This window comes from Rhododendron vialii, chromosome 11a (assembly GCF_030253575.1).
Source record: "Rhododendron vialii isolate Sample 1 chromosome 11a, ASM3025357v1".
Classification (NCBI taxonomy): domain Eukaryota; kingdom Viridiplantae; phylum Streptophyta; class Magnoliopsida; order Ericales; family Ericaceae; genus Rhododendron; species Rhododendron vialii.
In genome coordinates, this window is record NC_080567.1 from 29,494,590 (window position 1) to 29,520,229 (window position 25,640).

Below are 25,640 nucleotides of genomic sequence, written 5' to 3' on the forward strand. Positions count from 1 at the left end.
GCTCTCATTTATTGGTAACTCCGTCCACATAGACAAATTGCACACAGATTTTGTAGTGGGTTCATTGCGGGTCCCACAAAAATGATCCGAGCCGTTCATTAGATGTAAAATAGTTATGGACATAATAGGAAGTGTCATAAAATGTGGCTACTTTCACAAGAAAATAAAATTTTCTTGTGTTTTTAGCAAGAATATGGAAGCTAAGTACTTATGATTTAATGAGTTGTATAAGAAAATTTACTTTCTTACACTTTCTCGTATTTTCATGCTAATCAAACACCAGAAAAGTGGTATTATTTTATCTTTCTTGTAATTTCTATCACTTTCACACTATTCAAACGGACCCTTAATGAAAAGTGGAAAAAAAGAAACATAGGAGTAGTTAATAAAGTAGCTGAAGGAGAGAACATGAGGAGAAAAATTAACTCTTCAAAGTACGTGTTAGTTGAAGTTCAAAAAAGGGAATTGATATTCGTGTTTCCTTTTTTGATGCAGGCGCTCCACTTTCACCGTGAAATTACTAGTAACTTTATGAACAAAATGGAGCATCTGCATTAAAAAATGGAACGCGAATATCAATTTCCTAAAAATACTGTTAGTAATTTGTTTCCCTAAATAAGAAGATAGTTCTTCCTTATTCCATACTCCAAATCCAAACTTACGTGAGACCAAATTTGTAAAGGAAAAGCAGATGAAGATGTTAACATTCATAATATACAAATCTGCTTTCAGAGAGTATATAGGAGAGAGGAGACTTCGTTAAGTTCCTCCTTTTCTATTCCTTTTCCCATTGGGGCCTTAAGCGACTCAACGTGAGATTGTAAGGGATTAGATAGGTCCGTCTACGAAATTCAAAAATAAAAGTAAAGAGGCCGCACTAACAAGTACTGAAAATGGTATGAATCATCATCAACTCTTGAATAGACCATCGAATCAAGAAGGGCAACACAACATATATCAAGAAGGGCAACACAACATATATCGGAGAACACTATTGACCTTGTTTTTTTTTAAGATTATTCAGCGAACATTAAACTCAGTATACATTTCTCCTTGCAACAAAAATTCCTTCCAATATCTAGCTCGAAAATTTCTTTCACTGGTGTACTCGGATCGAATCAAACAATTAGCCCAAAAAACACCTCAGTGGATGAGTCCAGATGCCAAAGATAGACAAACAAGTCAGGAGCTCTTAATATTAATTTGCCAAACCAATTAGCAAATAATCACACCTTTATGGCTATCCCCAACTACGGACTAATTATAATACACGTTTTTAAAAAAATCAACTCTTGGTCTAAATGGATGTTTTTTTTTTTAAACGGCGAAGAAAGTTTTCATTAATCAGAAAGATGCAAAGATGAAAGTAGTACAATAGGAAATGAAATGCGAAACAACCAATAGAAAATATTGAAGAAAGTTCTGAATGGATGCGAAACAACCACTAGGATTAGAATATTATTCCCCTGCGGTAGATGACAGAGAATATAACCAAAGCTAAGAAGTACGTAGAAGAACATGCAATACTCTAATATATAATATACCAATTATAGATCAAATACCAGTAGAACAAGAAACGCGTCATCTTGGAAAGCCTTTTGGTTATAAGTTGAACCAACTACTGACTTTCTAGCGCACCAACCACCGTTATATATATATTTGTTATCTTGGAAAACCTTTTGGTTATAAAGTTAAACCCTCAACTGACTTTCGACTGCAACCACCTTTTGGTTATATTTTTTTACACAATTAAGGATAATATTGTAAATTCATGTAAATGAAAACAAAAAAGAGAGTGTGGATGGGGAGGCGGGGGAGCTGTTGTCCTTCTAAGGGGCAGCAGAGTTCTGTCCCAGCCGAGCGGAACTCGCTCTAATGATCAGAAACGTTCACTTCGTATAGCTCGTTAAATAGAACAAACAAAAATCAGCTCGATCGTATATCATTAAGTGTCTGATTAGAACACATGCCAATAATGGATTGCAGTGGATTTGATCCAGTGTTTCAAATCCATTCTTTTCAACATAAAAATGTTCCGAATAGGCACTTAATGATATCCGATTGAGCTGATTTTTGCTTATTCTACTCCACGAGCTCTACGAAGTGAACGTTTCTAATCATCGGAGCGAGACTGGAGCGGGCTCCACTCGACCGGACGCTGCTGCCCCTTAAAAGGACAGCAGTTCCCCCGCCTCCATTAAAAGGGGGTGTGAAAATCATTTTCCTTATGTTTTATTTATGTACATGAAATTGTACACCTAGCAATGTTGCACATGAACAACTTATTTGATCCAATAACACATCATAATCACAGAAATGATTAAACCAACAAAAAAAATTAATTAACCATAACCAAATCATGACATTGAAAAATGCCTTAAGCCACAATCAATATAAAGTTTTTTGTGCCCTACAGTGTTTTTATTATTTACAGGAACTTTTGCTCTCGAGGTAATTAGGACACTGCCTAAACAAATTTAATTCATTTTGTACTTTTTAACATAGAAAGTAGAAACACAGTGATTACGAAATTCAATATCAATAGGTTTGATCTTAGAAAAAAAATTCTAGGTTGATAGTAGGAGTATTATGCATCTCTTGCCTTTCCATAATCACATGATCTATATGTTCATATACAATTGACCAAGCATGATTTTGGAAAAGGACACTGCTATTCGCAACCCTTTATTTTTTCTCATAGCCCATTACATTTCGGTAAATGGTTGTTGAAAATCATACATAACATTTCGGTAAATAACTGTTGAAAAAAAGATTATATTTCAGTAACTACAGATCGAAAATATGTTCAACTTTCGGTAAACAACTGCCGAACATACATTTTCGGTAAATAATTGTTGAAAAAAATATTGTATTTCGGTAATTGGATGCTGAAAATATATCTCAATTTCGGTAATTAACTGTCGAGTATAATTGAAAATTTTTAATGGACTATGGGAGAAAATAAAGGGTTACGAATAGTAGCGCCATTGGAAAATCATATCTTCAACTAATTAGGAAATTTAAAAGAATCAAAACTAATCCCTAAGAAGACACAAGTTCAGACTATGGGTTCGCATCGCAAGTATCGTGTCGAGTCGTGTTGTTTCGAGTTAACGGGTGACACGAAAAGTTAAACGGGTTATCCGTGTTCTTATCAAGTTTTTGAGTCACCTGTATTCGTCCCGTTTAGTTTTCGTGCTAGTGGGGTTGTGTCATTCGTGTTCATATCAAAATGTGTTTGATCCAAGCCCTCTAACTTTCTATCGTGCCCATAATTTCCACCCTTATTAATACCTCTTTTTTTTCGATAGGCAAAAAAGTTTTATTCAAAAATCTTGACATATGGTACATCAAGATGGAAGATAGGTGAATCCAACCTACCAAGGATTGGATAAAAGAAAAAATTGTTTGGAAAAAACCCAAATACACCTAAACGGGCCAAGCCCCAAAAAGTACAACCCAACAACATTTGGACCTGTCCCAAGCAACCCTAAACATAGAAACACAACCTTTGCCGCGACAAAGCAATGACACCACGGCCGTCAACACCTGAAACCCTACCATTTGTAGTTTTTATGCGATTAAGCTGATTTTTTACAATGTCCGATAAAAAAATATTTTAAATTTTATAAATACTTTTTTTTGTATTTTTGTGGAGTCTAGAGTGAACCCTACGTAAGCATGCGGTGGACCGTGCAGTGGATCAATGCGGTGAAGATAGCATCTCTGATTTTTTTACCCTTTCTCATCTTTTACGTGCAACGGGACGTAAAGGAAGAGCACCCTTTCTATGTGGACGCAAAATTTAATTTGGTTCACAAATTTTGAAAAATGATATTGGCACTCCAAAAATTGATGCAGGCACTTCAAAAAACTAAGGAAAGTGCTTTGAAATTACATTGATTTTAGAGTGTCCGCATCAATTTTTGAAGTGCCAATATCATTTTCCCAATTTTTTTTTTTTTTTGAGATGATAGAGAAAGCTGGTTCACATTTATGCTATACCCAAAATAGGGGTGGGCATGCCTGACACAAAAAACAAAATAAATTCATATAATTGATCTAAAAATAAATATTTTTATGGGTAATTCTATATATTGGACATTAGTTTGATAAATTGTCAACTAAAAAAAAATAAAAATTTTGCGAAAAGTAGGACTTGTTGACATGACAACGCAACCCGAACATGACACGAAAGATTTGATAAGTTGAAAAATGTTGTGGGATTTTATAAATAAAATTTTGATATATAACACGAAAATGACACGAAATTACCTATTACCCACCCCTAACCCAAAGTACCACTTTTAACTGTTACACTACACTACACTACACTACACTACACTACACGTGGTTTTCCCAAGACCAATTGGTTTTGAATAATAATTCTATAACTACGTCCATTTTACACACTCAAATACGCACCTACACATACTGGGTTGTAGCATGTATGGAGCCCACACACTTGTGTGTGTGGGTGTGCATTTAGGTGTGTGTTTGGATGTACTTGTAACTGTCTAGTATAATGACGAATGTGTGGATGTGTATTTGGGTGTGTGTTTGAGTATGGTTGTAACTGTCTAGTATAATGACAAGAAAACTGACATATCAGCACTCTCTCCCTCCCTCTCCCTCTCTCTCTCTCTCTCTCTCTCTCTCTCTCTCTCTCTCTACTTCCATTGAAGATTAAACAATGATTATAACTTCCTTCGACGGTTCGACCTCTCTCTGTGTTTATTCTGTGAATTGAAGTTGCAGCAAAGAAAAAGTTGCAACAGTGAAGGTTTGCTCTCTTTCTCTCTCTCTCTCTCTCTCTTCGACGGTTCGACCTCTCTCTGTGTTTATTCTGTGAATTGAAGTTGCAGCAAAGAAAAAGTTGCAACAGTGAAGGTTTGCTCTCTTTCTCTCTCTCTCTCTCTCTCTCTTCTTTCTTATAAATTATATAACAAACCCTCATATAGTTTAAAATTAATAAAATAAATACGAGCATTTTTACTGTGCAATGGGTGCGGTGTAGGTATCATTGGGGTTTGAACCTCCACTTGGTGGTGTTAGAAGGGAGAGCGAGATATCCGTGGAGTCTGCAGTCACCATGGGTTTAACTTAGTACTATAACTATTTGGATTCTCACCTAAACATGAAATGTTTTGATGTAGTTTGAGGATGATGCAACGGTGTTCCGGTCATTTTTAGAACACCGTAATTTTAGACATAATTTTACCATTATTAGTATAACTAAAGAGAAATAATAATGTCAAAACTGTTTTTGTTAATATCAAAACTTTAGTGTACAAAAGGCTTGTACCATTTGAAATGTACAAAATTTTTATGCACTGGAGTTTTGACACCAACAAAAACGGTTTTGGCATTATCACTAACCTAACTAAAATCCATTACAAGCATAATAGAATCTAAACAAGACATAACCAAGTAATATCCAAAAAATCAACCAAGGCAAACCAAATCCAACCAAGGCATAACAAACAAGTTATGCCTTGCTATGGTTTTATTATGCTTATAATGAGTTTTGGTTATGCTCATAATGATTTTGTTATACCAAAAGTTACGGTATCCCCAAAATGACTGGGGACACCGAAGTCATTCCTTTTGAGGGATATAAGTTTGTATTATACTAGATGTTAGGCCTGTCAATGGACCGGATCCGATCCAATCCGGATCTGGTCCGAAAAAATCCAATCCGAATCCGAATCGGATCCGATAATCTGAATCCGGTAATTGAAATTCGGGTCGGATTGGATTAAATCCGTTATCAATCTGAATCCGAACTTTATTTTTTTTAAAAGTAGTAAATTTTTTATTTTGAAAAAAAAAATGTTTTAAGAAGTTGTATTTTTATTTTTAAAATTTTTTTGGAAAATAATTTTTTTGAATTTTTTTTTATTTTTTTGCTAAAATTTTTGAAGTAAAAAAGTTTTTGGATCGGATTTTCTGATCGGATCCGAATTTTTCTGATTTGGATCCGGATTACCACTATCGGATTTGAGTCTTATCGGATTCGGATCGGATTCGAGTCTTATCGAATTCGGATTGGATTTGGATTTGTCGGATCCGGATCGGATCCGGTCCATTGACAGGCCTAATACAAGTAGTGATTTTATCAAGAGCGAGCAAAGGTCAAGGCAAAGTCAGATGCAGAAACCACAAAGGTTGGGAGAGAGGCAGCATAATACTTCTTTTTTGATAAATGCACTTCATTTTTTATCCTTTAGGGACTGATTATGTCTAATTTTCTCACTAAAAGATAAGAAGTGGAAGTGGAGTGCATTTATAAAAAAAAATGTAGTGTGAAAGTCATTTCCGTTGTAATATTCTTGACAAATGACATTCACAATCTTTGTTCAGTCTCGACTACCTTTCCGATCATCTTTGTCGTTCACAATGGCAGTGTTAACATCATTTGCATTAGTACTTCTTGACAGTCAAAATTAAATTAGACTCGAAATGTTTTCACTAGGAAAACAACAAAGTTGACTCAAATGCGTTATAGTAACTTGTACTTTTATTTACTCAACCAATTAGTGTGATGAAAATCATTTCAACTTCCATTCACATGAAGTTCATGCGAATCGCAGCTTAAAGCTTAGCTGTGATGGAGGCTGACGAGGAAGGCAGTTTACCTGCGGAAAATGAGTCATGGACTGAAGCTCACCAAGCAAAATTAGAGCCTTCGAAATCAAATCCAGAACTGTCCAAAGGAAAGGCCCCCGAATCTTCTCATCCCATTGATAAGGGTATCTCATCTGAACAGGTATCACACAAACTCGGTGGATTACGCCTTGCAAGAGAAGCACTAGAGATTATGCGAAAAGCTGAGTTTTTGATACGGAAGAAGGACTTGTTCCACCTTGTCTTATCATACCCTATCACAGATTCTACCAAGTATTATGGGGACCTTAGTCTTCAAAACAACTGTTTCTCCAAAATGAACCAACTCGTCAGAGAATTGAAGGCTTTGGAATCAGAGATCAATAATGGAAAATACTTAAATGAATTTGGTGGGTTGGCCAATAAGGGAGTACAAATGGAGCAATTAGATAGGTTGATGAACGAGATTGCGCACAATCTTCAGGCAGCTGAAAACATAGTGGCCAAGTATGATTTTGATCTAGTAGCTTATATACCTCAAGCATATTTTGTACGTTCACACAAGGGGGGCGAGTTTGGGCTAACTCATAAAACCAGTGCTGCATGTGAAGCCCCAGACGAAATGGTGACTTTGGCCATCAATTCTGCTATTAGGCAGGTTTCGGCATATGTTAAGGCAGAAACTTTTAAAAAAATCGGGATTTCAGGGAGCGGAGGGGAGGAAGTAGCCAGAGCAGTCATGGATATAGCAAGGATGAGACAGAATGGCAGTGTTGTCCTCTGCATCTCTGTCTGTGGACATGACTGTGACAAAGAGGTAAGGCAGAAAATCGCGGAGCAGATTCACGTACTTCAACAAATTGATCACATCTTCAGTTTATCGCTAGATCAGTTACTACCTCACAACTTCTTCCTGCTCGTGGAATGTGTCGATGGACAGATGGATCTACATGACTTAAGACTCCCTGATCATGGAGTCGTAGTACTTACGACTCAATCACAAGAGGCTTATAAGATCATGGATGTGGATGTGGAGGTCAGAATGGAGGACCATCTGTTACCATGGGACCTATTCTGTGAGCGATCACTTGTTGATACCTCTTCAGCTCTCCAACAAATGGCCCTCCAGTTGGTAAAAGAGTGCCATTGCCACCTACTTGCCGTCATTCTTCTTGCTAGAGCCTTGAAAGATGTGACTGATATCAGTGTTTGGGCACTTGCGCTACAGAAATTATCATCATACTTGTTTGCGATGGAAGAAGGGTCGAGCCAAGTCATGAAACATGTGTTGAAACTCATATGGGATCAGAAGGATCTAACGACAAAATATTGCATTCAGTACTGCACAAGTCGTCGTTGGAAACAGGGACGGGGTTCACCAGTATCAGAATGGGTCTCAAGTTACTTAGTCGAAACAACAGAAGAAGGGGAAGTCATTTTGAAGGATCTTATCGGTTCCTTCTTGCTAGAGAAATTTGGCCCCCGTTTTTTTATGCGGAAAGAAACTAAAGTTGTGCTGAATGAGTATTTTACATCCTATCTGCCTAGTCCTTCGATAAGGCGAGGGGGGTTAGGATTGATCAAGACACCAACCGTTGGAAATTATACCAAGGAGATTGAGTTGCACGACAATAAATTATCTGAGCTACCAGAGAACCCTAAGTGCCAGACTCTCAGAAAACTATGGTTACAAAACAACTGCGATCTGATGGAAATACCTCTACTGTTCTTTGAAGACATGCCTCTTCTAGTCCATTTAGATTTATCCCACACCAACATAAAGTCCTTGCCACCTTCTATTTCCAGATTGCTGTCCCTTCAGGAGTTCTATTTGAGAGGCTGTGAACTTCTCAATGAGCTGCCACCCCATATTGGAGCACTCCGGAAACTTGAGGTTTTTGATCTCGAAGGAACTGAAATTATGTATTTGCCCAGCGAAATCGGTGAATTAATCAGTTTGAGACGGTTCAAGGTATCTCTTTGTAGACGTGCAAACTACTATGGAGAAACAAAGCAGACAGGCATTGCAATCCAGACAGAGGTGATGTCATTATTCCCTCATTTGGAAGAACTAAGCATTGATGTGAGCCCAGATGGTGAGTGGTGGGATGACGATGTAAACCCAGATAGTGAATGGTGGGATGCTAATGTGAAGGCTATAATAAATGCACTGAGTAGCTCAAATGAGCTGAGAATCCTCAAGTTATATCTCCCATCAGTTGAATTATTGCAGCAACTTAGATATGAGCACAAAAAAATCGTGTTTCCGAATTTATCTGATTTTAGATTCATTGTTGGTCATCGTCAACAGCGCAATATATATCGTCTGCCAAATGGAGTTGAGGAGAGATACTATAAATGGGAGGAGAAATTTAAGAAAAGCCTTAAGTACATAAATGGTGAAGGCATGCCAAGTGGTGTTACTGAGGCACTCAAGCATGCTTCTGTGCTTTTCCTGGACCGGCATTGGACTGTCAAGGTCTTGTCTGAATTTGGGCATGAAAATTTGGCTAAACTTAGAAGTTGCTTGCTTGTGGAATGTAATGAGCTTCAAACCATAGTTGATGGAGACTATGAATGTCCGAATGAATCTATATTTAACTGCTTACACCACTTGAGTATTCACTACATGAAGAACTTAGAGAGCATTTGGCAAGGCTCGATTCCTAAGGATTCGCAATTCAGTCTAAGGTCCTTGACATTGCACACTTGCCCGAAGTTGACCACCATTTTCACGCCAGATATGCTTCGTAACCTCTTTTGCTTGGAAGAGCTTATAGTGGAAGACTGCCCCAAAATTTGCAGTATTGTGACTCAAGAAGATGCCAACGTGCAATTGGGTTGTTTTTTGAAACGCTTGAGGAAGATTGCACTCCTTGACCTACCTCAATTGGTTACCATTTCACGCCCTCTATGCCTTGCTGAAGAAGTGGACAGTCTTTTCATTTATAATTGCCCGATGCTCAAAAGTTTGGATACCGCAGGAACAATATTTCCAAAATACTGCAAGATCGTAGGAGAGAAGGAATGGTGGGACTCATTAAAGTGGCATGATTCCAAATGGAGCAGAATGACTCAGCCAGCATTTGAGGAACTTAGAACAGATGAAGATTTCATGGATCAATTGGTAAGAGATATATACTCGCCAATGGACTTTGATGCCGAATGGAGCAGAATGACTCAGCCAGCATTTGAGGTACTTAGAACAGATGAAGATTTCATGGATCAATTGGTAAGAGAAATATACTCGCCAATGGACTTTAACTTCGATAAGCCAGGTAATCTTATCTTTTCACCCACTTAAGAGATATCGTGGATCTTTACTTCTCCTAAAAGCATTGGTTTTACCACACATTCTCATACATCTTGCGTTCTGATCACTCTCTGAATTCTGATTACGCATATTACAGCTTCACACATAATCTATTACTACTCATTTGTGATTTTCTCTATTTTATTTGTACCTAAGCAGAGGGTGTCAGTCCAGCACCCTGTGGACGATCATGCTAGGCAACAAGTCCGACCCTGACCCGATCCGATCAGGGCAGGTTACCCTTCCAAATTTTCAGGTGCTGGGTTGGATTCAACAGAAAATTAAAAGAACTCAATCGGGTCTCCCATCTGTGCCACGCGTCTGAAGTTTCTATGATCATGTCCATAGAAAGTGGCTAATGCCTGGTTGCCTCCTCCTCCATCCCTTTACTCAAAAAAAAGAAAGAAAGAAAGAAGTAATTTCACTTTTTAAAGATGTGCTACTATTATTAACAATACAACATTAAGAATCTAAGATCACTCGATCAGAATGTACTACATAACTGCTATTGAAAAACTTCCCCACATAAAATCATATAGTCATAAACACATTCACCTATCTAAGTACATACATATGCATGTATATAAACACACACACATACACACAAATGGTGGTTGTTGTCCTCACACATCCCTCTCTAGCTTTTCACCTTTTTTGTTCCTCACAAAATTCCCATCCTCCCACCACCCTATATAGAGCTTCTGTAACACCCGCTCACATCGAAAGTCTACATGGATGATCTTGGGCATATAACAAACCTTGTGGGCTACTACTAGTACCTTGTGCTTAAGCTTTTGGGCCATGTGGTGTGGCCTGTGGATCAAAATCAGGGTACTGGGCCAGTGGTCTGCTTGGGGCGTTACAGGTGGTATCAGAGCCATCCATGTACACGACCGTGTGGGCCGTTTGGTTTGATTTGGTTGTTGGTTTGATTTATAATGGAGATTACAGTGCTCAACCCCTAGCGAGGGCGCGAGGCTTTAAAGTTGGGGAGATTGTAACACCCGCCCACATCGGAAGTCTACATGGATGATCTTGGGCATATAACAAACCTTGTGGGCTATTACTAGTACCATGTGCTTAAGCTTTTGGGCCATGTGGTGTGGCCTGTGGATCAAAATCAGGATACTGTGCCAGTGGTCTGCTCGGGGCGTTACAGCTTCCACACCACTTTTGTTGATTATTCACTTCTTTCATTTGATCCATGGTAGGTGGTGGTGGTGAATTGAAGCAGAAGGCCATGATCAAGGACAAGGTGAAGAAGGGGGCCACGGCACTGGGTGATGATGTGGACAGCGACAACAAATTAGCTAATATGGCCTCCGAGGATGATGAGAAGAAGATAGGCAGTGGCAATGGTGGAAATGGAAAGAAAAGTTCTAATTACAGTGGAGGAAGGGGTTTGATGAATATTTGCCAGGTGGAGGGGTGCACGGCAGATATGAGTTATGCAAAGCCGTACCATAGGCGGCACAAGGTTTGTGAGCACCACGCCAAGGCCCAAGTTGTGGTGGTTGCCGGAATCCACAAGAGGTTTTGCCAAGAATGTAGCAGGTTTGGTATCTCTATCTCCCTCTAGATCCCTCTAAAAACCTTTTAATCGGTGTTCTTTTTGTTATGTGCTCGAGTTGGTCAATAAGTGTTTTGATAAGACTAATAGTCTAGTAGAAGGAGGGAAGATAATCTCCGACTATATAGGATCGCATCGAATTAATAGTGATCGGACTAATACACGTTAAGTATTGCTAGTGTTGACTTTGTAGGGTACTACTACTCTTCATCTTGCATTTACAATTCACTGTCATTTTAGAGAAACAAATATTGGGTACGTAACGTATAACATCTCGGTTGACATGTTGTTTGGGTGGATACATTTAGAATATGTTCTTATGAAATGTGTCAAATTGATTATTACTCCACTAGATTAAAGCAATGTTGCTTTAATGGTTTGATCTATTTTGTCTATTCTTTTCCATGAAAGACAAGTTATATATAACTCTATTTCTTAAATCCATCAAAATGACAAATAGAGAGAAATAGTGCTCCAAATAGCATACTATTAGGATACTAAAATTTGAAATTTCAGATTAGATGCACCTCTAGTCTCTTATCCATGGTAGGAAGGTTGAGACGCAGGGCTTTGCTCCCTATTAAGATATCAGATTCGGACATCCATACAGAGTTTTGCTCTGACTTTAAATGGGTCATCAATGGTCAAATTGGTCCCCAACACAGATTAATTGAGATGCACGTAAGTTGGCTTAGACACATTGAGATATAAAAAAAATGGAGAATGTCTACGGTACACAAGGGTGTACGGTATGCATCCGTATAACCAAACCATTGAGAGGTGTAACATAGGCAAAACATAGGGGCATAACCAAAACCATTGAGAGGCATAACTTGACCATTGAGGGGCATAACTTGAATCATTGAGAGGCATAGCCCAAAACTATTGAGAGGCATAACATATTTAGCTATGCCGGGTGTGTACCGGAGTTTTTTTCCAAAAAGACGTTAAGTTTTTCTTAGTATTTTTTACAACGCAACCGTGTAATATTATGACCATGTAATGGTCCTTCCTCAAAGCCTAGATTCCCCTGTTTTTTCTTTTATGACACAACCGTGTAATATATTAGCATTTATGGTATGACACATTGACAATGAAATGGTCTAGATTCCCCTGTTTTTTTTTTTTATATGACAAAACCTTATGTTATGACCGTTAAATGGTCCTTCCTCAAAGTCGATTCCCCCAGTTTTTATTGACAAAACCATTCATTAAAAGATGTCACATCGTGGTTTTAGAAGTTGGAACAAGGACATGGATTCTTGAGGAGGATGTGTAATCAGTTCCAACTCTGTTTAGGTTAGTTTTAGTTTCCATGAAAAAGACTTTGGACAAGGAATTTTAAAAAATTCTACCACGATTTTCAAACGACAGAGAGTGGAAATTAAGTGTCATATTATTAGCACCAAAGTCATAGGTCTTGTTTTTGGAGTACAATTCTTCAATGGTGATGTCTGGAACTAATATTTTTACTATCTAACAAAGAACGACGAAATGCAAGTGGAGTGGAGTGCAGTTGGTGTCTCTCTTATAATTTCATGCACATGGGCAGGGTTTGATTTCCGTAAGCACCCATCCCCCTCCCCAAGTCCCCTAGGATAGAGTAGATTAGGTTTAACAAATGACAAAATAAAAATAAAAATGAACAAAGTACTAAATAGTTTATGCCTGAGATAAGCCAAGTAATTATGTCTAAAAGGATGGTCCGTTCTGATGGGGCTTAGGGCCGTCCGGACGGGCGATGCTGCGAGCAAGAGTTCTTGTTTTATGTATTTTCCGTCTGGACGGGGGGCTGTGACGAAAGGCAGCTATATAGATACGTGGTTTTCTAAAGATTTAGGGTTTGTAAGCTTGTTTTTCGTGAAAGAAACCCAGAAAAACAGACATATTTGAGAGGAGATTGGAGCTTATAGTGGATTAATTGGTCTCTTTCCCTCGTATGGTAGATTTACACCCAGTGTATCGAACCACATAAATCTCTCATGTTATTTTTTGATTGTTTCCTTTTTTGGTAAGTTAAGTTTATTAAAACCAAGAACCATACAGGATCAACGGGGCATCCCCTTGAACAAAACAAAACTTATCTGCCCAACTACATAAGGCAGGAAAAGATCACCTGACCAAACAAAAGCCAATGGCTACATATCTAGCAACTAGAAAAAACAGCAGGAGCAATGTTCCATTCACTACAGATGAGTCTGTTCTCATCGGACTTCTTTATACGTCGCCACGAAGCAATACATGCTCTCAGATCCTTAGCAATTCTGGAAATGATGTCCTCAGCCCTTAGACTTTGCCCCTGAAAGATTCTTCGCTGCGTTCACACCAGAGAGAATGGAGAGATGCAGCCATTGAGAGTTTAAAGACGGAGTCTCTGAAGCTAGCACTGCCCCTATGTTGCAACACCCGGTCAATCTCTTCAGACAGCTTTCGAGCATTCCTATCAACACCATTCTTCTGAAGAATAGAACACCAAACCCAGACAGTAAAGGAGCATTCAAAGAATAAATGGTCATGTCTCTCATGATCATTACAGCAAAGAACACAAAGGCCATCAGAAGTCATCCCCCATTGCAAAATTCTGTCCTAAGTAGCCAATCTATGTTGGACTGCCATCCATTCCACTATAGCTTTTTGATTGTTTCCTGCTTGCCTTGCATTCATCTTTATTGTTCGCGTTATAGATAGATTGTTCTTGTTAAAATTGTTGTGTCCTCCAGATATCGCCCAACAATTAGTCATATAGTGAAGCCCCAAACGCCCTGAAAAAAACAAACGGAAGTGTCGAAAGGAGATTGGTTGTTTAATTGGCAAGATCAACATGTTAAGCCGTTAAGGGCAATTCCTGCTGCTGCTAATGTATTTTGTGCAAACTTTATACCACTTTAATGATCCCTTGATTATGTTAGATCCGGTCACACAATTATCTCTTGTCATTTTTCTTCTTTCTTGGGCTTCCCTCTTCTAGTACTAAAGTCAATGACAAGCAGTGTTTTTGTTAATTAATATTCTTTCTTTTTCCTCTAATTTTTGTGTTCTCCTTTGGAACAACTATGATGATGAAGATTCCATGAGCTATTGGAATTCGATAATTCCAAACGAAGCTGCCGCCGGCGGTTGGCCTGGCACAACAAACGCAAATGCCGAAGTATGGACACGGCCAACAACTGTGATGATAAAGATTCCATGAGCTATCGGAATTCGATGATTCCAGAAGAAGCTACCGCTGGCGGTTGGCCGGGCACAACGAACGCCAACGCCAAAGGAAGAGCACAGCTGACCCAACCGGAGAAAGCTCGAGCCAAAGAGGGACAGCTGGCGGCACGCAATTGATGGAAATTGTGTGTGGTGGGTAGGTTGATGACAGTGGAAGGATCCAGGTTTCCATGGGCCAAGAAAATGGCAATGACAGTTGTACATATCAGGAGTGAAGCTGTTCTGCCTGTCATAGTTGTTGCTTCTAGACTCTAGTTGATATATTCATAGCTTAGTGTTTTGTTTTTGTTTTGGATTGAGTATATGTATCTTGTTTTTGCATTGATCTGTATTTCGGGCTATACTTCTCCAAATCATCTCCTTTGATGCGTGTCCTGTTTGCCTTGCCTTTGTAGCATGTTTTCTTTTGGTTGAACCCTTCCGGACAGTAATAAACGGGTTGCGATTCTAGGGGACGAAATCATCTTAACCGACGTCAAGTTGGTGCACATCAAAGTGGTGCAAAATCTAGTCTGAAGTACTCACGTTTCATAAGATGCTTCCAATTAAATATCTTATTTTTTTTAGCTATAATTGTACTTTGTTAGTGTGACTTAAATCACTGTGCATATTTCCATGCGATGAAGAACATCTTTCGTCGACTATTGAAATCTGAAGAGTATCCTTTGAAACTTCTGTAGTTTATAGATATCATGGGAAATTCGACCAGATGGCTAGGATGCTCATGCTGTTTAATATGCAGTTTCCTGAAATAGGGAAGTTTTGTCATGCCCCTTTGGCAAGGCTCTTTATGCGCTACCATTCAGAAAAAAAACAGAGAGGCTCTTTATGCGTTTGTGGATAGAGCTAATAGAAAAGGGCTGGTATTTGTTATAAACGTAGGTGGGGCTCTTTGGTTTGTGCTAGGAGTGTGAACTGGTTACCTCATCACATCGGGAAGATATGCAAACGTCAAGTGGTACATAAAGTAATGCCCAATGTTTAATACAAACATCAGTTATAACTTTTGAGCAGCTGGCGCAAGCCGTTACACTACTCTTTTAAAGTTCTTCTTGTAGAAATGTGTTTAAGTGTATTCTTATTTTACTATCGTCCGCTTGGATATAAAAAAAATTATGGATGGATTCAATATTTGTTTGAAGGAGATTGCCAAACTAGTTATTTTTATGCGCTTGAAAGTGTCATTCTATGGCTATGCAAATCAGACAGTAAAGGAGTGCCTTGTCAAATCTCTCACGCTTGAACGAGCTAATCATTGATGTGACTCCATATGGAGAGTGGTGGGATGTTGAGGTAGAAGCTATAACACATGATCTTTTTAGCTTAAGAGAGTTGAGAACCCTGAAACTGTACTTACACACCTCACAATATTGGTATTTCCACGTTTGGCAAACTTCAGGTTTATAGTTGGCCGTCACAAAAAGCACTTCATTTCCCGTTTACCCCATGATGTTGAAGAGGAATTCAATAACCGGGAGAAACTGGAGAAAGGCTTGAAGTATGTAAATGGAAATCGAGCCTATCTGAGTTGGGGCATAAATATGACTCAAGTGAAGTTTTGCTTGGTGATGGAATGTAACGAGTTTCGGTCCATCATTGACTCTGAATAGTTTAATCAAGGAAAAGATGATGGGGTGAGTATGAAGATTTCGAGTATTTTGATGAAGCAAGTGTACTTGGATCACTTGAGAGATTGATTATTCCCTGCATGAAGAATATGCAGAGCATTTGGAAAGGGCCAGTTGGGAAAGGGTTATCTAAAGTCCTTGGCTTTGCATACGTGCCCCAAAATGACTACCCTTTTCACATTCATCATGCTTATTAATCTCAGAAACTTGGAAGAGCTTATCATTGAAGACTGTCCAAAACTCGACAGCCTCGTGAGTCTCAAAAGTACCGGCTCAAAGCCAGGCCTTCTTCTCCGGAGCTTGAAGAAGATTTCTCTTCTGGAGCTGCCCGAACTGGTCAGCATCTCCGGTGGCCTTCACGGTGCTCCAAATTTAGAGAGGATGGTCATCTTTTACTGTCCAAATCTCGAAAGCTTTCTACCATGGAAGTTTTGATTACGGATTTGAAGGTAATTAAAGGAGAGAAGGAGTGGTGGAATACGTTAAAGTGGTACGAATCTGATCTGAGCACGGAACATGAAGATTATTTAGCTCGTCTTTTTATCCCGTTGAGAAGGGACGGGGATCTGATGGCTCAATTAACGAAAGACTAGATCGCCGCATATCGTCAGGGCAAAGTTGGGAGCTACCTGACAGGGTTGTTTTCATTTAGCATTCATGGATTTTTTCCAACAACGTCTGTTGAATCTCTAGTGTCAAACCTTTGGATGGTTGTCTTTTTCCACCCAATCCGTACTTGGCGGGTCGAATATTCTTTCAGCTGAAATCGATCCGCAGTCTCAAAACTTGACGGGTCCAGTCGAAAAACTCAGCGGTTTCGAACCGGATTAAGGCGGTTTGGGAGGGTGGCAAATTTTAAGAGGAAAAAAAAGGGGAATTCTGAAGAAGAAAGCAAAAAACGAGAGAAGATGATTAACAAGGTCATTTAAACATCAATGAATGATTAGATGATTGAATGTGAGTGAACGTTCAACAAAAAAAATATTAGAGAGCAATTTTAAAAGTAAAACTAAATTAAACTAGATTTTAAAAGTTTACCACAACGTGTATGGTAGTATTTTTTTATAAACAATACATAGCGGGTTGAGCCAAGTTCATGGCGAGTTGTGAAAATTTAATCCGCCAACCCAATCTGTCACCTAACATCTTATCACCTGCCTAACCCAACCGGTTCGAACTCCCTGACGGCAAGTGCCAGTGTAGCTCGGTTTAGTGGGTTGGTGGATTTTTTTGCATACCCATTGATTTGGTGTTGATGGCGTTTTTAATTTATTAACACCAGATTAAAGAACTAATTGAGATATTTTATTTGGTGCTAATAAATCTACAAAATTACGCGGAAAGTACTTTTTTGTATGCAAATTGCACAAATTTAGGAACGGAGAGAGTATGAGAAAATTGACATTCAATGGAATGATATATATAGCACGATTCTAACATTTAGCCGAATGAACTTCCAGAAATAAACAATTATCCAAGTTTTCTTGGTTAGAATGGTAAAATACCAATCTATACAACAGCTAAATGATATGTGATCAATCCTCTTGTATTGCGTATAAAGATTGGTTCGCATATAAGAATGGTTACCCAGCAGAAACAATATACTAATACTCCCTCCGAACCATATAATTAATTTTGTTAGGGTTGCCAAGCCTACTTTTGAATAGAAAAATAACGCATTCTCGTGGATAAGTAGGAATTCCTATGCTCAGAGCCCGCCCTGAGCTAAAGCATGTGTTGCTGTCATTTTAGGCCTCCAAAAAATTTTGCCCCTTATAATAGTCCAATAAAAAGGTCTTATTTTTTATTTTCGTTTTAAGCCCCTGAAAAATCAGGGCTGGCTCTGTCCATGCCACCCGGATCTCTCAACTATTTCGGCAAAAGAGCGAGGATCGATGGACAGGGTTTTAGTGCCTGCTAACTCTCAAAAGGCTTGCCAGAAGATTTTTCTTTAGAAAAATACTCCAGAAATCAGCATACAATAAGTTCTCATTTTGCATAGTGGACGATATTTTTGGAATGGAGTTAAGTTTTTGACCACGTACGCTATTCCACTCAGGGCCACTAAAGGAGGATTGAATCCTTCCGTACGTGTAAGCGATGAAGATTTGTTTGTCAAGACTGCCCTGATTTGTTTGTGAAGTTGCCTTTTGATGCTGTGGGATATTCTTGGCAAATACTTAGTTCATACAGGGGCGTTTCCGTCATTCCGTGTGTTTTGTGGTGGGTCCGAGCTACTGTTTGTCCATTTTCCAAATTACTAATATGGGTTTTCTAACTTTCTTAATATTCCGGTTGTGTCCCCAAAAAAGTAATTCTATTTTGTCTTTTAGCGTCTGGCATTTCAGGTTTTGTTCAGGGGTAAGTTGGTATTTTCATCTTTTGCACCTGACAGGTTCACGCGTTTTCTGCATTTTCTGCAGAGTGACGTCTGTTCTCTTCTCTTCCATTCTCTGCTTGTGCATCTCTCTCTCTCTCTCTAAACTCCACCCTCAGTTGCTGAACAACAATGGAAGGCAGCATGCGCTACAAGATCGGGCAAAATGCCTACATCAAGCTCGTCCTCCAAGCCCTAAATCCCAAGGCCTCCCCCATCAATGGCCTCCTCCTGGGCCGCCTCTGTGTTTTCTGCGTTTTTTGCAGAAAGGCGTCTTCGTCGCTTGTCTGTGCTTCCACTTTTGTTGTGGTTGATTACAGAGAGAGAGACAGAAATCTCCACAACCGATTCAAACTCTTCGAACAGCAACTCCAAAACCGAATCAAACTCCTCAGACCATGGGATTCTTCCTCCTCGTCGGAGTTTCTGAGACATAATCTTCATTCAGTTCGAGCGGTGGTCGTTAACGCGGTGTGTGGGGCCTGCTCCGAGTTGATCGACGGCTGAGTCTGGAAATCCGAGTTGATCGACGGCCGAGTCTGGAAATCCGAGTTGATCGACGGCCGTGTCTACACCGTCGATTGTTGGTGTGATCGGCGTGTGGGGCCTGCTCCGAGTTGATCGATGGCCGAGTCTGGAAATCCGAGTTGATCGACGGCCGAGTCTGGAAATCCGAGTTGATCGATGGCCGTGTCTACACCGTCGATTGTTGGTGTGATCGGCGTGTGGGGCCTACTCTGAGTTGATCGATGGCCGAGTCTGGAAATCCGAGTTGATCGACGGCCGAGTCTGGAAATCCGAGTTGATCGACGGCCGTGTCTACACCGTCGATTGTTGGTGTGATCGGTCTGTGAGCAGTGGGTTGTGGAGGGATGGTGATTTCCAGTTGGGTTCTTGGTTTTTGCTCGAGGGTGAGGAACACGGTGGCCGCCGTCACAGGCATCGGCGGTGACGGAGAACTGCTTCGTAAATCACCCCTCTGTCGATATTAACGGGTAATTACTCTTTCAGTGTAAACATTTATGCCCCCAACTCTCGAAAAGTTTTTAGATAAATTTTACACCAATTCTTTTCACTTTCCATAACAGCTCAGTAGAAGTGTATTTGTTTTGTGTTTCTGAAAACCCAAAATTGAAAAAACTGTTTTGGGCTAATCTTGACGGGAACCCATTGGCATTTGCATTTTGTTACTGCAGATAAGTTCACAAATGAGGTAGAAGTTGGACCCATTTTCCCCAAATATAGATGCTTGGAGCCAACAAAAGAAGGGCTTTTGTTTGGTACCAATTGCGATTAAAACTACAGATACCAGAGAGAAGAAGCAAAAATTCAAGCTTGGGTGAACCTCCAAAATGCTAAAGCAGAAGCTCAGTCAAGAAAGCTTGAGGTACTTTTCTTGTCCCTTTTTCACTTTCTAGCGTCCATTAGTTTAGTTGCACATCGATCAGCCTCCATAATGCAAAATTTCTACGAGTATTTTGTATTATAAGATTAGCCTTTAGTACATTCGTGTCAATTGTGAAGTGTAGTTGGATTTTTACTGAAAACCAGAAAAAAGAAAGAAAGAAGAAAACGTAGTTAGATAACTGCATTTGCCTCCAAAGTTTCCACTGGCATATTTGTCTCTTTCAGCTTTCACAATAAAGTGGCTGAATTATGTTCCCAACGATTGGCACAGCCGTAGTTACCTCGGGCCTCAGTGGTAGTCACCTGGCTCAATTATGCAACCGGGAGCCTCAAAAGCCTTCAGTCTGGGTTCGACTTGCACTTGCGTGTTATCATCGCTTCACGTGTTGGGCCTCCATACGGGGCTTTGTCCTAACTTTATTAGGCTTAGGCCCCCACTACTGGACGGTGGGGTTGGTCCTTGAATTAGTCGGTCCTTTGGGCCGGATACTAGAGGGCGTGCGTACCCAATGCACAAGCCTCTCGTAGATGCTGGGTCTCAGGAATGGTTGATGTACGTGGTCTTACCCTGCAAGGAGAGAGTGTTTTTAAGAACAGAACCTGTTCAGGCTAGATACCGAGTTATCATAATAACGTGGCTGAATTATGTTGACTGTAAGACCATACTTTGGAAGGCTTTGTGACCTTTGTCCATACTCCAGTCCAGAGTATTAGTATTGTTTGTTCATGCCCTCGAGCCACCCGCTACTGGAGAACACTCTTCCCCTTTTTGTATTCTAATGTGGTCCAACCTCTATATGAGTGTCTTCCTCTGCCCAATGCATATAATACTACTCTGTAACTTCTGTAATATGCCTTTCACACTTGATAATACGACGTAGAAAGAAAGAGAAGTCATCCCCTTAACATTTCTTTTATGCCTTGATGCAAGAAAAATATTGTCATTAGCCCATGTGAGAGCATGCTGCATTGGCAAAGTTCTAGGAAATTGGAAGGGATCAGTAATCTTCAAACTTTGAACGTGAGTATCCTATTGGGGAATGCACTGGTTACACAATAGATTAATGGTGTGATCTTGTTGTCTCGCTCCATTTTTTACTTTCGCCCGCATTCTCCATCCATGTGTTTTTGTCCTTGCTCGTGTAAGTTGTACATAATGGTAACAAGAAGCTTTCTAATAGCACATCTATGAGTTTATTTTCTTGTGTCAGTATGTTGGAGTCCTTGGTAGTGTGATGTTATTATCTTTTAGGTTAAAGTTGAAAGGATGAGGGCAGATTTGGAAGAGAAGTTGATGAAGAGAATGGCTGTTGTTCATAGAAAAGCCGAGGAATGGAGAGCGGCAGCCCAGCTACAACACTCAGAGCAAATCCTGAGGGCTGCGAAAGAGTCACAGAAGATCGTGAACCGCCGTAATTCTCATTTCAATGGCCACAGGTCTTGTGGTTGCTTTCCTTGTAATATTAATCATGTTTAAACAGCAGAAGGAACCTTCAAAATTCAACCAGAAGAAAAGCCTTGCATCCAATTCTTTGTAATTGGATGCTTTGTTGAGCTGATTATATATAAGAGAGGAAATAAGTTAGAGAAATACTAATAACGTGCGTAGTATCCCATACATTTTCTTCCTAATTGACCTCAGATTATAAGGGTTATATACAATATTGTGTATTGCTCCTCTAGGTACATGCAAGTTCTACTGAGAATCCTGAAGAAGCGTCATTCTTTGAATCATTTAAAGCTGCACATTCTCTGCATGACTTATCTAGCTCTATAGCAAATGTACTGCTCTCTCTCTCTCTCTCTCTCTCTCTCTCTCTCTCTCTCTCTCTCTCTCTCTCTCTCTCTCTCTCTTTGTTAGCGTGTTTGTCTTAGCAAGCTTTAATATTTATAGTCTTAAACAGAAACTGGGTGTCAAAGCACCACCTGTGAGAATAGATAGCCAGGCAAAGTATGGCGCTCTGTCCAGAGGAGATGGAGCAATATACCTACATTTCCCTCATAAAGGATACTGTGAAAAAATATGGGACCATGCAGCTGGAGCTATTGTCGTGACAGGTAATGCAAAGAAAATGTCTCTCGTAGGTCATAATATTCCTGAATTTTGACCTCATCCTTGGTTCTAATTCTTTCTACCGCAACTGTTCATGTTAGATAAAGTTGATTTCCTTTCAAACTGCTTTGAAGTATGTTCTAATTGCTGCCTTAATGATACAACCTGGGACCAATTCAAATCAGAGAGACAGTTGAGCGGTGATGGTGATAGAAGATCCGATCTTTCTTCTTATCCCTTATTGGTGTTTGATTTTAAATGGACCTGAGATGTTCCATTAACGTTTTTCAGAATTATCGCATTCGCATCCTAAATGCTCTTTATGATATCTTATGTAATTAGTTCTGGATTGGAATTCTAAGGGGTATTTGTGTATATAGTTTATATAAAGCTGTTGCACTAGCCATTGGATGGCAAGCTATTCCTCATTGTTATGTTAGTAAGCGTGCCGACACTTCTTTCTGCACATCAAGGGCTATTCCTTTTCAAGCTTGACATTCCCAGTAATCCTTCCACTCGTGGCATTCTCCAATCTCCATGAGCAAGTTGTTAAGTTATTGCATAGATCACTTGGCGTAAAAGCAATGACATTGGTAATGGGGAAGGTTATGTTAACTACTTAGTAATGAAGTAAATGAGCTGTATGGCTACGTTTTGCATTGCATCAATAAAAATACTGGTAGATGTTTCTATAATTAAAGTTGTGATACTATGCCACTGTACAGAGAATTTATGCAAAAATTGCTCTCTAAGCTTTTAGCATTTTTTGTTTTCTGTGGATGATGCTTATTCAACTACTGGATTGAAATATCAATCTTCTCTACGAGCAGAATGGACAACATGGATAAGGATTTGGGTTCCGGACACAATTTTATTCTCCCTCCATCCCTAAATAAATGTCCGGCCTGCTAACCTAGGCCTTTAAAAAGATGTATTTTGTTCGTTAAAAAATTCAAACCTTTTTCACAATTTGAAAGCACTCTTTCTGTGCTTGTATTACTCCTAGAAATAGGATTCTGTAGTCACTTTAGTGCCTATTTTTTTCTGTTGGTCCCTTGCTCTATATGTCTACTATCTTTGGTGTTTTGAGATTGCTCTGCACTACATTTCTTGCTTTCATGACTCTCTCTCTCTCTCTCTCTCTCTCTCTCTCTCTCTTTGAATTTTGCAGAAGCTGGGGTTGTTGTCATTGATGCTGGAGGAAATCCTTTGGATTTCTCCAAGGGGAGGTATCTTGACCAGGACACGGGCATAATTGTTACCAATCCAAAGCTGATGCCTATGCTTTTGAAGGCAGTTAGAGAATCTTTTGATGAGAAAGCTTCGTCCTTGTGATTTTAACCATGGCCTCTCTATTCAAATCTTGTGTGTTATGCTATCCGTTTTTGTTTCTGCTTTTGCATGGGTGGACTTTCGATGATGCAGCTGTAAGAATTCAAAATTCTAAGTGAAATTGGATAATAAGAACTTCTAGCCATGGAGGCTTGCAATTCTCTCTCTCTCTCTCTCTCTCATATTCCCTTTTTTTCGGAATCATTGAAGTGCATGAATCTGGTTGTTAATTTGTCTCTTGTATACCCATTAAAATGCCTCTCATTTTTTTCCACTTTTCATATTTTTTGGAATGTTTTGGATATTTCCTCTTGCTATTATTTATTTATACTCTCTCTGGGAAGCTTTTTAGCATTGTCTATGTCGATAGCGTTGGATTGCCATCCTTGCCTTTCATAAACTGTGTTCAGGACCTCAAGTCATGAGTTTGTGGAAAACAATTATTGGAAGATTTGGGTACCAAAGAAAAAGACAAGGATGCAACTAAGCAGCTGAAGACTTGATAACTGGCTGTGCATACTTGAATGCTCTAAGGTTTGTATAATTGATTGATTAGTATGGCTCAATTAGTTTATTGGTTGATTAGTATGGCTCAATTAGTTTATTGGGTTTGTTTGATTACGTATTGGTGTTGGTCTATTAATTGACTTCACTTTTGTCCAAAGCTATTGTGTGAATGGTTAGCCAAAGCCACCTTGCTATCCAAATTAGGAATTCGCCATGGTTTGCCTGTTTGTTGGCCTCATTGGCTTGGGTAAGTTAGGATTCTCCCTTGTTTCTGGTTTCTTTTATAACTTGTTTGGTTCTTCTTTGTGAAAGTTGAAACTGGAATGTGGTTCTCTTGTTAGGAAGAATTTACCTTGGGATGCACTGTTTGGCTGACATCATCGGTGGTCTTGCTTTTGGATTGGCGATTCTGGCATTTTGGTTAACTGTTCATGAACATATTGACAATTTTGTTGTTTCGGGGCAAAATGGTACGTACAAATCTTTTCAGTATGCACATATCCAAATAAGTTTGTCAGCGATCGTGCTCTCACGAGTACTTTTTATGGGTAGCTGTAGTTTGTGTGAAATTGTGAAAATGTTGGTAGGCAATTTTCAATAGATACAAAGCAGTAAACTGTTCTGGAGAAACCCCAAGAGGGGATTGAATTCTGAAAAATCTTGATTGAGGTGACCGTGGCTTCTGAGAATGCTTCTAAGGCCCAATAGAACCTAAACAAACAAAAAGCTCTACACATGGCTTTCCTACCAGCTTTTAGGCTGACCGTGGATATAGCCCCCTTTTCCCCAGACAATGTACAAAATATGTACCAGTTATAGTTTGGCCTCTTAGATGGAGTAGGTCAAATGGATTATGGATGTATCTGGTATGTGCACAAAATGTGAACATGCTTCCACAAACATTACTCCTTGATTTTGAATGGAAAGTGGGGTCCCCTTTGAGAGCAGGGAATTGTTAAAAGAGGCAATATTCTATAGCAGACATAACAATGTAGTGCTTAAAAAGTAAACAAAGAGAGCTATGCGTAGTTGGCCTCGCTTTAAAAGGAAAAATAAGTAGTTGACGTAAATGGCAAGGACCAGTTCTCGCTAGGATGGAGGGTGCTAACCTTTTTTTGTGTCCCTCAATAGTTTGAGAAAGCTCCAAAAGTGTAGGTAATCTACACAGCAGAGAGAATACAAACTGCTTTGACTCTTTATGTGAAATGTTTGAAAATCAAAGTGGCTCAACATCAAAGCGATGCTGCCTGTGTGGTGCAAACTGGTCATCATTGCCTGCTTTCTTTATTTCTGACTATGCACACTTTGTTGCTGTGGCAGTGACGACGTTTTGGGCAGCTCTTAGCTTCTTGCTGCTGTTTGCCTACCCAACACCTGAGAATCCAACTTATGTTCTAATTCGTTGTGTTTTTTAATCCAATTTTTAATTTTTTTGCAATTTGCAAGTGTGCCGATCACGTATCTACTCATGATTTTTGAAAAAATTAATATTCTCACCGAGCTCTAACAAATGAACAGAGTCTATCATCAAGGTGTGTTCATAAAATGGCCGAAAAATTGAAAACGAATCGGAGGGGTACACCACCACCCCTCCTATCCCCGGTATATACAAAAGATTCCCTACAAAACAA

At 39.4% G+C, this 25,640-nt stretch overlaps 3 protein-coding genes and 1 long non-coding RNA gene across 5 annotated transcripts; all 4 read left to right on the forward strand.

Annotated features, from left to right (window-relative positions):
• The first annotated feature begins 6,578 nt into the window (after positions 1 to 6,578).
• On the forward strand, positions 6,579 to 15,133 carry LOC131306366 (disease resistance protein At4g27190-like). 2 transcript variants are annotated; one of them, XM_058332564.1, is made up of 3 exons: positions 6,579 to 9,884; positions 11,131 to 11,473; positions 14,555 to 15,133. In XM_058332564.1, exons 1-3 carry the CDS (start codon positions 6,611 to 6,613, stop codon positions 14,820 to 14,822), a joined length of 3,885 nt encoding a protein of 1,294 aa, XP_058188547.1. In that variant the 5' UTR covers positions 6,579 to 6,610; the 3' UTR covers positions 14,823 to 15,133. The 2 variants fall into 2 exon arrangements, with proteins under 2 accessions (XP_058188547.1, XP_058188548.1); XM_058332565.1 differs by having other exon boundaries at positions 14,671 to 15,133.
• A 3,339-nt stretch (positions 15,134 to 18,472) lies between these two features.
• LOC131306381 (uncharacterized) lies at positions 18,473 to 21,727 on the forward strand. Its single transcript, XR_009193848.1, has 3 exons — positions 18,473 to 19,705; positions 19,907 to 20,097; positions 21,370 to 21,727. It is a non-coding gene; the product is annotated as an uncharacterized LOC131306381 (long non-coding RNA).
• Positions 21,728 to 21,800: 73 nt separating this feature from the next.
• Positions 21,801 to 23,663, forward strand: LOC131307085 (SAL1 phosphatase-like; the record flags this gene model as incomplete). Its single annotated transcript, XM_058333502.1, has 3 exons — positions 21,801 to 21,899; positions 22,022 to 22,175; positions 23,342 to 23,663. Coding segments are annotated over 3 exons (417 nt in total), but the record flags the coding sequence as incomplete, so codon positions are not given.
• A 144-nt stretch (positions 23,664 to 23,807) lies between these two features.
• On the forward strand, positions 23,808 to 25,424 carry LOC131307086 (lipid phosphate phosphatase delta-like). Its single transcript, XM_058333504.1, has 4 exons — positions 23,808 to 24,036; positions 24,168 to 24,256; positions 24,351 to 24,479; positions 25,330 to 25,424. Exons 2-4 carry the CDS (start codon positions 24,223 to 24,225, stop codon positions 25,422 to 25,424), a joined length of 258 nt encoding a protein of 85 aa, XP_058189487.1. The 5' UTR covers positions 23,808 to 24,036; positions 24,168 to 24,222.
• Positions 25,425 to 25,640: the final 216 nt, after the last annotated feature.

Excerpts from the sequence above, each read along its gene's own strand:
- LOC131307086 (XM_058333504.1), top strand. The coding sequence starts at position 24,223 with ATGGTTTGCCTGTTTGTTGGCCTCATTGGCTTGG. Across the intron at positions 24,257-24,350 it reads TGTTGGCCTCATTGGCTTGG|GAAGAATTTACCTTGGGATG; the intron begins GTAAGTTAGGAT and ends TTCTCTTGTTAG. Across the intron at positions 24,480-25,329 it reads TGTTGTTTCGGGGCAAAATG|TGACGACGTTTTGGGCAGCT; the intron begins GTACGTACAAAT and ends TTGCTGTGGCAG.
- LOC131306366 (XM_058332564.1), top strand. The coding sequence starts at position 6,611 with ATGGAGGCTGACGAGGAAGGCAGTTTACCTGCGGAAAATGAGTCATGG. Across the intron at positions 9,885-11,130 it reads CTTTAACTTCGATAAGCCAG|GTGGTGGTGGTGAATTGAAG; the intron begins GTAATCTTATCT and ends GATCCATGGTAG. Across the intron at positions 11,474-14,554 it reads TTTTGCCAAGAATGTAGCAG|ATTCCATGAGCTATTGGAAT; the intron begins GTTTGGTATCTC and ends ATGATGATGAAG.